Here is a 13,092-nt window from a genome sequence, read left to right as displayed (position 1 = left end):
TCATCACTTTGCTTTTCCAGGGATCCCTGGAGCAGCAAAAACTTCTGCTCCAGAGAAGGAACGTGACCACAGGCAGCAGCATGTTCAGGCCATGGTTGCTCCTCTCCTGACCAAGCTTGGCTCTACACACTTTCCAAACTCACTTTTGCACAGAAACATGCCTGTGATACTCCTCCCACCCACAGTGTGACACTCCCACAGCTGGGACAGAAGTGCTGGCAAACTTTCCCACTGGTGCATTCCAGGGCTGCCATATCCTTGTTACCTCTCTCATAACCTCCAGCTGCCCCCAGCACATTCTCAGAACTGGTGGTGGCCATGGTAGCCCCAAATCCACCATCAGTGAGTCACCTTCTCCTCAGCCAGCACTTGAGGTGAGCAATCATTTATCTATCCCAGTTCCAATTCCTGATTGCTCTAAACACCTTTCCCACTGCCAGACCCAACTGCAGCAGCTCCAAACTCTGCCCCAGAGGCTCTACAGGAGTTCCCCCTCCACCTATGACATGTGGAGCAGCAGCAGCCCACAGCACCCCAGGATGCCAAAGGAAGGGGGAACACGTCCCTCTGGGCACAGGAGACACAAGCAGCCCTGTCTCTCCATGTGCCCACCTCTCCAGGGCACCCTTGTTCATCTAATCCCTCCACTACAGGGATCCTCCTTCATCTCCCCCTCAGTACTTACAGATCCAGCAGGAGCACTGGCAGCCCCATCTCTGCAAACACATCACTGCCATGTTACACCCTCCCTGCCCCACATGGAGGGTAACAAAAGTCTCCACACACACAGACCAGTGACCCTCCAACCCCACTGACAGCCTCAGCCTTGCTCTGCATTCCCCATGACATTCCCTCTGTTCAGACCTGGCAGTGACCCTGACAGCCTCCCTCTCCCCACAGACTGCTCCCTCCCCAACCCCTCCCTGACCCATCAGCACCCCCAGCCTGGTATTCCCACACCCAGCAGATCCCTACCACCCTCTCATTCCCACTGGCAGCATTACTGACCCAGCAAGCAACTGGACATCCCATCCTCCCCCAGCCCATGTTCTGCAGGTACCAGCAGGACATCCAGCCCCTCAATACCTCCACTGCTCTGCAAGGACACATAAAACCCCAGTGGACACACAACTGCACTCTCTGTTGCACTCCCAGACCCAGCAGTGGTACTCACTGTCCCTTTCCCATCCCATCCACAAACACTCCTGTGTGACCCAGCCAGCAGTCCTCGCACCAACTCCCAGACCTCTCTTCTTTCTCTACTCCCACTTGGTGTAAACTCATCCCTTCCACGCTTCCACCCCAAATCCAGTGAAACCCTGGGCATCCTGCCCCCACCATCCCTTCCAGCTCCTTCCCTACAACCTCAATGAGAGCATTGGCTAAATCCAGTCCCCCACATACCCAGCCAAACCTCTTCCACTACATCCACCTGAGGGCATTCACACCTCATGCCACGTGCACTAAATGATGCCACGTGCACTAAATGATCCCCAGCCCCATCCCTCCCTTTCTGCACACACATACTCCACACCTCCCACATGCAGCCCTGTCACGCTCCCACATCCTGTGCACTACAGCTCCATTTCCCCCAAAAACACCTCAGTGCATCCCTGCCTTCCCACATTCCCCATACACAAGTTCCCAGAGCCACAGTACCATCACTTCCCCCCTGTACAGGCACATCCCCAGCCTCAGGTATCTGGCCCCATGCTGCCCTGCCACATGTCAGTCCCTGCCCACTTCCATACACGTGCATTCCTGACATCAGGCACCACAGCTCTGTGTCATCCCTGACCCTACACAGCACAGTACCTGTGCACCCCCAGCCATACAGCCTCACACCTCCCCTTGCACAGGTGCACCTCCAGCCCCACAAGCTCCCCCCTTTCACACATATTCCCAACATAGAGCACTCCAGCCCCAGTAATAGGACTTTCCAGCCACATCTCTCCCTCCCCATGCACCAGGGAGTCCAAACCCTGTGCTCTCCAGCCTCAGCACTTCCCTTTGTGCCAGAACCATGAACCCTACGCAGATCCCCATCTGCAGTGGGCCCCCACAGCCTCCTCAGCTTTGCCCCCAGGGCACAGACCCTGACCCAAAGATGAGCCAGGACAACACAGCAGTAGCACCATATCCTCCCATGTGCATATCCTACATGGCAAAGGGACTGGTTGCCCCTTCTTCCCTCTAGATCCAGAACACTACAGCCCCAACAGTAGGGACAACAACCCTATCTCCCCCTCCTGTACACTGCACCCCAACACCCTGCATGCTGTAACCAGAGAGAGAGGGACAGCAGCCCCATGTCCCCACAGCCCAGACCCACTGCCACTGAGCTTTGTTTTCCTCCAACTCCAGCCCCACAATCCCAACTCCTTGCCCACGCCCAGACTCACTGCTCCACAGCCCTCGCTGGCAGCAAGGACCCCATGTACCAGTACTGCTCTATGGCCTTCCCCCCATCCTTTCAGTCCTCTGCACTGTTCCACAGCACAGAGCCAGCCCCTTCATCTTCCCCCCAGCCCTCAGCACTGACTCACAGGCTAATCTCCCCCATACCCACATCTCGCACCTGCTGACCCACAGACCACCTTCCCTACACAGCTCCACAGCCTGATCCCTGCAATACCCCTGCAGCCTGATCTCCCCCAGGCCCACTCCTCCCTGCCACAGACAACTTCCCCCAGTCTCTCCCTGCAGACCTGCCCAAATCCCAGCTCCCCATGCCCTCCTAAATTCTCCACAGCCCCCACGTCCCTGACCTTCCCCTGCCAAGCACCCCCAGCCCTTGGCACTGTCTAACACCCCACAGCTGCCTTCCCTCACCTCCCCACCGATACCCCACGGCCTTCCCCCACGGCCTTCCCCCACAGGACCCCCTCCCCACGGGCCCCAGGGCTGCCCAAAACCACCTCCCCGTACCCTCCCACCCTGCCCAAATCCCACCCCTCCACATCCTCCTGTCCTGCCCAAATCCCACCTTCCCGTGCCCTCCTGCCTTGCCCAAATCCCACCACTCCGTATGGTCCTATCCTGCCTAAATCCCACCTCCCCGTGTCCTCCCGCCCTGCCCATAGCCCACATCCCTGTGCTCTCTTACCCTGCCCAAACCCACCACCCCACACTCTCCTGTCCTGCCCAAACCCCACCTTCCCGTGCCGTCCTACCCTGTCCCCCAGCACCGCCCTAATCCCGAGCCCCCCTGCCTTGCCCCAATCCCAAATCCCCCCGTGCTCCTGTCCTGTCCCGCAGCCCCAGCGCTGCTCCCTTGGCGGGATGGCCGGGGCTGGCAGGAGCTCACGGAGCCCACTCAGTCCGGACTCCGCTCAAGCAGGGCCACCCAGTGTGCCTTCCAGGGGCCGTGGTCCAGCCGCATTCCCCCCTTCCCTGCCCATATCCCCATGCCCCGTCCCGCACTCACAGAAGTCTCGCCAGTTAGCGGTGGCACCCGCCACAGCCCCTGCAGGGTACCGGCTTGCAGCCACGTCGGTAGGAGGTCGCAGGCCGAGGACCTGCCACGAGTCCAGCGAGGGCTGGCAGATCTGCGCCCCGACACCGCAGCAGCCAGCGGGAGTAGGTCTCGACATCCGCCGGGGCGGGGGGCCGCGGGAGCTCCCTCACGCACCCGCCCGCCATTCCGCGGCCGCCGCCGACGCCATCTTGGCGACCCGCCAGGCAGCGCCGCTCCAGCGCCGAGCGCATCGAGCGGGGCGGGGCCGCGGCCGGGAAACGCCTCCGAGGAATCCCGAAAATCGGCGCTGAGGGGGCGAGACGGTGGCGGGAGAATATGAATGTGGGAGTGTATAAATAGCTCGATAGCTCTAAATTTAATCTTCCCTAAGGGAACTTACAGGAAAGATGGGACAAGTTTACCACAGCATGTAGTGACAGGGCAAGGGGGAATGGCTTCAAACTGAGATAAGGTTTATATTGGACATCAGGAAAAAAGTCTTTACTGTGAGGGTGGGGAGGCACTGGCACAGGTTGCCCAGGGAGGTTGTGGCTGCCCCATCCCTGGAAGTGTTCAAGACCAGGTTGGACGGGGCTTGGAGCAACCTGGGATAGTGGAAGATGTCCCTGCCCATGGCAGGGGGTTGGAACTGGATGAGCTTTAAAGGTCCCTCCCAAACCAATCCATTCTTTGATTCTGTGATATCTATAATTAATCTAAAGTGAATATAAATATAAAAATATATTTATCATAAACACATGAATATAAATATAATATATAATAGATATAATATATAATATAAATGAATATAAATATCTCCATATCTCCTAAATATCTGAGGGTCAGGTGTCAAGAGGTCGGTGCCAGACTCTTCTCAGTGGTGCCCAGGAGGAGCAATAGCCATGAACCAAAATACAAGAAGTTCCATCAGAACATGAGGAAGGATTTCCCCACATTGAGGGTGGCAGAGCATCAGAACAGGCTGCCCAGGGACGTTGTGGAGTTTCCCTCTCTGGAGACATTCCAAACCCACCTGGATGTGTTCCTAGATGTGTCACCTGCTCCAGGTGACCCTGCTTTGACAGGGGCAGTTGGACTCGATGATCTCCAGGTCATCTCCACCCTAAGGATTCTGGTGAAAACCTTTAATTAAATAACCGGACAGCAGGTCGAGGGAGGTGATTCTCCTCCTCTGCTTTGCCCTCTGACCCCACCTGCAGTCCTGCATCCAGTTCTGGGATCCTCAGCACTGGAAGGACATGGACCTGTTGGACTCAGTCCAGAGGAGGCAACAAAGATGCCTCGAGGGCTGGAGCACCTCTGCTATGGAAACAGGCTAGGAGAGCTAGGATTGTTGAGCCTGGAGAAGGAAGGGCTCCAGAGACACTTGAAAGGTGTTTGCAAGGTCACCTGTATGCAGACAGGTATGTAAGAACTACATTTAAGGCCAAGATTGCCTGGGCAGTAGAAACATCAGGTTTGGGAACAGATGTGGCCAAATTGGCAGCAATGAGGAAAAGGTGTTTCTGGGGAAAAATAAAACAAACTAACAAGATGGGAAAGGATGAATATTATAGTGGCAAAAAGGATCCAGAAACAAAAGTAACAGTAACTGAGTGGTGTGGGAGGTGCAATGAGGAGCAGCAGAGCTGCTTCTTAATGGCGATTGTGTAGATACAAATAGCACAAGTGCTCAACTGTAACTCAGTAATTGTGTGTAACTAATCAGTGTGCAGGACAAAATTGTAAATAATAGCAGTGTAGTATTAGAAGTAGATTTGTTCACAAATTAACTCATTTATTAGACCAGTAGTAGCGTGTTGATCAGTCAGTGAAGAGCCCAGTCTGTTGTGTCAGTCACATCCCACATCTGCAGCCAGAAGAGCAGGAGCTGGACCAGGAACAAACTCCTGAAGCTCATGGTTTGATCAACAGTTCCATGTTCTGAAGGGCATCAGTCGACTGGTGTCCCTTAAGGATCCATCCTGGGACCAGTACCAGCCTCTCTGGGCAACCTGTGCCAGTGCATCATCACTCTCACAGTCAAGAATTTCTTCCCAGTATAAAATCTAACCCTGCCCTCTGTCAATTTAAAGCCATTTCCCCTTGTCCTGTCCCTCCAGGCCCTTGTCCAAAGTCCCTCTCCAGCTCTCTTGGAGCCCCCTTAGGCACTGCAAGAGGCTCTGAGGTCCCCTCAGAGCCTTTTTTTTTCTCCAGGTTGAACAACCCCAAGTCTCTCAGTCTGTCTCCAGAGCAGAGGTGCTCCAATCTTCTGAGATATATATTTCTATACACACACTGACCATGAATATACAGTGTGTATTCCAATTAACCCCTGAAATGATTCACCTAATCAGATCAGTTCATTTTAGAAAATTACCATCTAGAAATAGTAGGAACACAGTATCCAATGAGAGAGACCTGTTCCAACTGTGCAATGCAGAGGTTATTCCAGTCTCCTCCTTCAGCCCACACTACAATGACAAACCAGCACATTCAAACACACGGTGGAGACAGGAAATCTCTTCCACTCTTCCAAAGGAACAGCCAGTTATATGTTCTGCATGCCAGACACATTAAAAGATGTAGAGCACAACCTTCTAAAACTGAAATCTCAGAGCACACCGAAGTCCAACCCAGATATTTAGACACCAAGAGCATTTGCTCCACAGACAACCAAGAGGATCTGTTTCATGGAGTTCGTTTATTGTAAGAATTTACAGGTTTCTGGAGCTTTACCACTTCTTCACAAGTTAACAAAGCAGTCTTGTTAACACAGACACAGGCAGGTTAAACCACAGGCTCAGAAGAGCTCCTCCTCACCTGTAAGGAAAATTGAAGCAAATTAAAACCCTCTCATTTATTTATTCATGTATTTTAAAACTGTTAATCTCCTCCAATTTGAATACTTCAACTCATTAATATGCCTTAACTCTCCCCCAAACTATTTAACAAATATATTTTTCCTTCCATTTTAAATTTTGAATGTAATATGTTCATTTTGCTACATAAACCTCTTTAGGAACATCTTACATATGGATATTTTTAAGTCATTGCATAAGGTCAGGGCATTACACAAAAATTCAAACAGTAATTGCAAATGAGTCAAATAATCCAGAAAAAAAACCCCACAGAAAATTATATCAAATGTGGGTTCATGCTACTATGGACATATTTTCCTTAAAATTAGTGAAAATTAAGAACTCTTTATCCAGACAGATTCAAACTAGAAATGTGCAATTTCTCAGCTCTTCAAGAAGACAAGTTTCTGACCAAAACCACTGAACTTCGACTTCCTCACTTGACTTCAGATTTTCTGTGTTAATTCTTAATTTTAAGACACAACGAAGTTTCCATGTCATAACTTTACCTCTTGGGTTTGGCTGAACCGCTTTTTCCGATTAATCCCTGGTTATGGTGTTACGAGAAAAAACAGAACAGGCAGGTTAGGAAGCAACTCATGCAAATTCAGGCAAAACTATGCACGGCTTTATGACCACAAATGTATTGTGAGGAGCACAATACAGCATGTAACTGCTACATGATACATATTCCAGACATTCTGCAAACACACAGGATATTGACACACGTATTTCCATACAGAGCACCAACTTTTAACTGTTGCAGTAACACATATGAGCTACATGCAGTTACAAACCCTGGTTTAAACCCACCGGTTTGTAACCCACAGCACACACCTCTACAAAACTTCAGTTTCAGGGAAATAAGCAAAACATTGAACTTAAGTAAAATACACATTTGGAAGCAAAAGACTCCAGAAATTCCCTCCTCCTTCCAAACCCACCCTCCAAACTCTCAGCTTCTGAACACTTGATTTATCCAAAAGCATTTCAGTTGCTCTCCCCCACCCAACACTACTGGGCTGTTTGAGCAGGCAAAGCAGGAAACATTCAGGTAGAACTGAGGAGGGGGGAAATCCACTGAAAGTCAAAAAGGAGGAAAACCCCACCCTGTCCAGACAAGGATGTGTGTTGAGGCTGAAGATCTATTTCACCAGCTTTTTAACTCTATCTGTTCAGAAAAAACTGCCAAACTTCGCTCTTGTTAGTAGCACTGCGCAAGCTGAAAAGCTTGGGAGCCATGCCATGGAATGCCTTCCCTTTGGTTTCAGGACCTACGTGCCCTAATCCTCCCTATTTTCTGGCACACAAGCACCACATGACTGCAACAGGTCCAATTTCCCATCCACACAGGTACTCACAGAGCAGCAGCACCAGAGATGATCTCAATAAGCTCCTTGGTGATGACGGCTTGACGGGTGCGGTTGAACGTCAAGGTCAGTTTGTCAATCATCTCGGCTAGAAAAAATCAGGATTGGAATTTAAACACATAATAAGTATTCAAACACAGATAAAGAGAAGCTGTATGAACAGAATATCAAATAGTCTTGTAAACCCTTGCAAATGATCAAGGGGCTTAGTGCACTTGACATTTTTCCCCTACAGGTAACACTACCTGTAGACAGTCTAGTAACCTGAGAAGTTGGCTTGAGGCACCAGAGTCAAACATCTGCAGAACAGCTGGCAGACTTGTAAATACCAGGGTATGAGATAGCTCATTGTAACGTAACATAAACATGCATCATTTGCTTTGAAATTAGATTTCACAGTCAATTAACTCCATTGGTATTTCTTTCAAGTTACTGTTGTTCTGCAAAAGGAGACAGATTTTTCTCAACTATTTTTTTTTCCAATTATTTTTAAGCACAGAAGTAACCACCCCTTTCTCTCAAGCTAAGGCAGTCAGCAGAGAGCCATACCTACAGTTCCAGGTAGCCCAATGGCACATCACATCAGCTTCACTCAGCCACCAGTACCCTGCCAAGGAATACTTGTATATTCTCAAGTTGCTGCATGACAGGTGGTAAAGTATTTAACCATTGTTTCCATTTCCTCACCCTTAAATCGGTGCAGTACGAATTACATTGGCTCACAAGCAGTTACAGGTTTATAAAAATTCAGGAAATCCTCAGAGCAGCCACATGAGAGGAGCACAAAGAATATCTGGCCATTACAAGATTAGTTTAGTATTTTATATTCCTATTAAATGATCTGTTATTTCACTTCCAGTTACCCAGGCTTGTTTCTCATGTAACTGACAGCAATCCCTCTTTCCAGGGACTAAATACAGTTCATGCATTCAGAAAAGAATCCAAGTCGAACTGGCTCAAAAAACCAAGACTCAAAATAGAATTAAGAATTATCATTTTGAAAGCAAGGAATTACACAAAGGGAGGGCAGTACTTTCCTGCTGCACTACTGAAGTCCTGGGAAAGCCAGGGGGTGACTTACAGGCATTCTTGCTGGCGTTGTCCATCGCGGTCATCCTGGCGCTCTGCTCACTGGTGGTGGATTCCTTCAGGGAGTAGTAGAGGATGTTTGCTAGTGTGAATTCCTGGTAGTTCCTCAGCACATCAGCATCAATGTCATCGTAGATACTTAGGCTTTCTGCAAATGATGAAAGAGCAGACTCAGAGAAATCCAAGCTACTTCCAGCAAAATAACACACTATCATGGGGAAGACTACTAGGCTGGGCTGTTTCAATACTTAGGGCAGCACAGTGGGATTTTCTCCACATATTATGTGTATTTTCACAATCTCTCTGCTATTTATAATTTTGCTAAGTATTTTATGTGTTTTAATTCTATTTAACATTAGGAAGGTCAGATTCTGGCCAGGATAAAATACATTATTGCCGTATTATTTTTAATCTTCCCATACAACGCTGCAGAAACATTCTGGGGTATTTTTACTGAGTGATGCAAAGTCACTCCAAACTTAGGTTGTTCAGTGCTGAAAATATTGGAACTGACAGAATTTGCATATGCACAATTCTTGCTTGAGACAGAATTTCAAAGCAGAATTCATATGACCTTTCTTTTTAACCTCCCTGTCCTGCAGCACCTTGGTAATTCAGCCTTGGACTGATCTTGGCCAAGATAAAATCATCTGTTAAAAATATGATACGTGCACCAAATTAAGGTGTTTTAATACCATATTCCCATGTTCAGAGCACTTTTTCTGTGATTAATCACTGCACATAACTGGTGGTTTCTAGCTCCCTACTTACCAGAACCAGCAACAGTTTCAAAGGAGAAGATTGGTTTTTCATCGGTCTTGTAGGAGATGACAGACCTGCCCAAAAACAGCATAGTTGGCTTCAGTTCAACTAACTCTAAATTGAGTGCTTAAAATCAAACTGGAATAGACAACTTCTGGTCTTCCAATGCCACAAAATTCTGTGATAATCCTCACGAAGAGATCTTGGATGCCACATGGATATAATGACACGCTGACTGTAAATATAACAGCACCCACCACACAAGTCAAAAGGGAATTCCAACTACAGCTATTAGAAAAAAAAAAAGGAAACCAACAGTTCATCACACACAACAAAACCAAGAAGTGAAGATGACAAGTCACAGTCAGTTTTCATATCACTTCACTGGGCCAATGTGCTGTTTAAAGCTTTCGACCCAATATTTTTCCAGTGCAGTTTCAGGACAATCTCACCTGAAGCGATTGTAGATGACAGAGCCTTCATCGAACTCATACCCAGAGTTCAACAGCTCTAAAGCAATGGCTGAGGCATCTCCAAAGCTTGGAGGTCTCCGTCCCACTTCTTTGAATGTCAGCAGGAAATAGTTGGCATGTGTCCTGCAACAACAACAGACCTGTGTTGGAACAGGTGTGGATGCTCTAAAGTACAACAAGGCAGCAAGTCTGACTTACTACTGTAAATTAGGAATGTTCAGAACTAAATATTTTCTTGAATTAGGGTCTGAGAGACATTTTGCCATTTTTCAGTTAAATTATGATAGCTTATTAAAACACACACTTGTAACAGTGCCAGTTGCCAGACATTTATTTCAAAAATATAATAGTGCTGTGCAGCAGTTTCACAAATATCCAGATGATCTAAACCCCTTTTAGGATATTTGCAGATTTCTTTTAAAAGAACTTGAATTTAGTACAGTTCCCATAAAGCAATTTCCTGCCAATGCCAACACAGTTTTCTAAGCAGTCTTGAAACTTCTACCACAGAAAAAAATCAAAACCCCAGAATAAACCCTTCTATGGTTTCAGTTTTTACCTCTGAAGCAGACCTCTGATCTTGTCACCTACTCCAACCACCATAACTTCTTTCCCAGCATTTGAGAGGTTGGTAATCTCATTTTTCAAGGTTTTAGCAATGGATGTATGGATAGCACCACACAGGCCTCGGTCAGAGGACACACCAATAAGGAGATGCTTCTTCTTGTCCTCAGGTGCCTTTATTTCTGCTTTCTCATAAAGAGCTAGAAAAACCAAAAAGGATGGTCAAGTTTTTCAAGGGTGCCAAGAAGTAAATAAATCTCAAAAACCACCTCTGCATTATTCTAACTAAAACCAGCTCTAAAGGGACTGCAAATCTTAGATAGATAAATTTTACCTCCCTCACAATTATTCAAATTTGCACATGATCAGACCAGAGGTGAGCAAGAAACAACTCAAAGCCAGCCCCTTCTCTGACCACATGTCACACAATCAATGTCATCACACAGTGAAGTTCACGGTGCCAGTCCAGTGCCCCAGAACCAAGTGCAGCACAAGGGTTCACAAGAGGGTGTGGCAGTAGCTGTAGGTGCTACGGAGATTTGACACAATTCCATTAACAGACAGACAGATTCAGTCTGGAAGTTCTGAGCTGTGGTGCTTTTATGACTAATAAAAACAACCACGCCACCACACAAAGTTAAAAAAGCAATCGGAAATCATGATGAATTGCAGATTAGAACTCTTAAAATTGAACCACTTTCCATAAACTACTTTTATGGAATACTAAAGGTGGCCTAGAGATGAAAATTCTTTTGGAAATAAATTACTGGAAGGTTAAAAAGTCTCAGCATTTTATCACCACCGTGAAAACCTCCTTTTCTGCTCCCACATCCCACAGTGCAAGAGCTTTCTCTCACCCAGAGCTCCTGTTCCATAGATCCTTGCAGGCTTCAGCTCCCTCTCAGCTCGTGCATATTTGGCTGCAGAAACCATCTTCATGGACTTGGTGATTTTCTGGATGTTCTTGATGGACTTCAAACGCCTGGTGACTACAAAGTTAAGAGTGGAAGGTCACGGGCTGTTCTGGGCATAACGACTCAAAAATAAACAATAAAATGCCAGCAACAGCCATCCAAAAATATTTCACCATGTTCCTCAAAGAAGAAAAAAATAAATAAACAAACAGTGCACAAACAAACCTCACCAAAGCCCTCAGTATTTGCAGTGAGAAAGTAGTAAGAGGAGGAATGTGGCTAACACAAGTTCATCTTTATAATAGAGATGTTTTTTCCTCTAGATACAGCATTTATTTAATATTTAGCCCAGCATAAAGTCTATTTACTATCTCTTTGCTTCCACATCTACCTGTTTCACAAACACATCATTTGAGGTATATTGTCATCTTTCCCAGACGACAAGGGGAAGGAACAAACAAAAAGCAGACCCCGTAGTATGAAGACACAGAGTTAATTTCCTTCCCCCTTTAGGCTGTGGCAAAATAAGATTCATAAAAACACTGATGTAAAAAGAAAACAAAACAAGTTATCCTACAGACAAGCACAATTCCAAGGCAATATCCCTGCATAAAAATCTGTGAGCAATGGCTTACGGAAGCCATTATCAAACTAAACCATTCAGCCAACCTTTTTTCCCCAAATGCTGCATAAAAGCACAAGGAAATAAGCATAAAAGAAACTAAATTAATTCTCAAAGGTGAGAAAAAATCTGATTTAGCACATAGGATAAAATTATTTTTAAAATATGTTCGAGTAAAACTATGAAATGACATCTAAATTAGTGCCAAAACCACCTTAAGCAATGCCTTTTCTGAAGGACACTTCTTCAGCAGAAGAAGGGCTGGAGGCCACATACCAATGTTATGGTGTATCAGTCAATTTACCCAAGAGAAGCTAATCAAAATTGTATTTTAACACATGATTTTCCTGCAACACTTTCCCTCTCTGAAAAGCAAACAAAACCTGTACTTACTGTCTTTTAGCGTTGCCATATTCCTGACTTGGCCCCTAAAAAGGAATGCAGGAGAAATTAGGGTAATTCACTAGTTCTCCTGCAAACCAACACCTGTCAAGGGCAGGTCCCTTTCACAGACCTGTAAAGTCAAGATATTCTGTCTCTTAAAAAGCATCTGTGGCTGGGACAAGCCATTCTGACCTGTGGTTTGTATGCACACCTTCCTCCTTCCCCCATCTATACAATTTCACAGAATCACAGAATCAATTAGGTTGGAAAAGACCTCCAAGATCATCAAGCCCAACCTATGACTGAACAACATCAGGTCAAATAGATCATGGCACTGACTGCCACATCCAGTCTTTCTTTAAACACCTCCAGGGATGGAGAGTCCACCACCTCCCCGGGCAGTCCATTCCAAAGTTTAATCACCCTTTCTGTGAAGCAATTCCTCCCAGTGTCCAAACTGAGCCTCCCCTGGTGCAGGTTAAGACTGTGTCCTCTCATCCTGTCACTTGTTCCCTGGGAGAAGAAACCAACCCCCACCTGGCTGCACCCTCCTGTCAGGGAGTTGTAAAGAGTGATAAGGTCACCCCTGAGACTCC

The 13,092-nt window shown here is 46.9% G+C and overlaps 1 protein-coding gene across 3 annotated transcripts; it reads right to left on the bottom strand.

Moving 5' to 3' along the window:
* Positions 1-6,142: 6,142 nt before the first annotated feature.
* On the bottom strand, positions 6,143-12,628 carry ATP5F1C (ATP synthase F1 subunit gamma). Of its 3 annotated transcripts, XM_029963944.1 has the most exons (9): positions 12,506-12,628; positions 11,434-11,565; positions 10,572-10,776; positions 9,992-10,135; positions 9,549-9,613; positions 8,770-8,925; positions 7,680-7,776; positions 6,828-6,865; positions 6,143-6,280 (listed from the first exon to the last, which is right to left on the bottom strand). In XM_029963944.1, the coding sequence occupies exons 1-8, from the start codon at positions 12,522-12,524 to the stop codon at positions 6,859-6,861; spliced, it is 825 nt and encodes a 274-aa protein (XP_029819804.1). In that variant the 5' UTR covers positions 12,525-12,628; the 3' UTR covers positions 6,143-6,280; positions 6,828-6,858. The 3 variants fall into 3 exon arrangements, with proteins under 3 accessions (XP_029819804.1, XP_029819805.1, XP_029819806.1); XM_029963945.1 differs by lacking the exon at positions 6,828-6,865; XM_029963946.1 differs by lacking the exons at positions 6,143-6,280; positions 6,828-6,865 and having other exon boundaries at positions 7,676-7,776.
* Positions 12,629-13,092: the final 464 nt, after the last annotated feature.

This window comes from Manacus vitellinus, unplaced genomic scaffold, assembly GCF_001715985.3.
Source record: "Manacus vitellinus isolate BGI_N305 unplaced genomic scaffold, ASM171598v3 scaffold_65_pilon, whole genome shotgun sequence".
Taxonomy (NCBI): Eukaryota; Metazoa; Chordata; class Aves; order Passeriformes; family Pipridae; genus Manacus; species Manacus vitellinus.
This window is presented reverse-complemented; position numbering and strand designations above follow the sequence as displayed.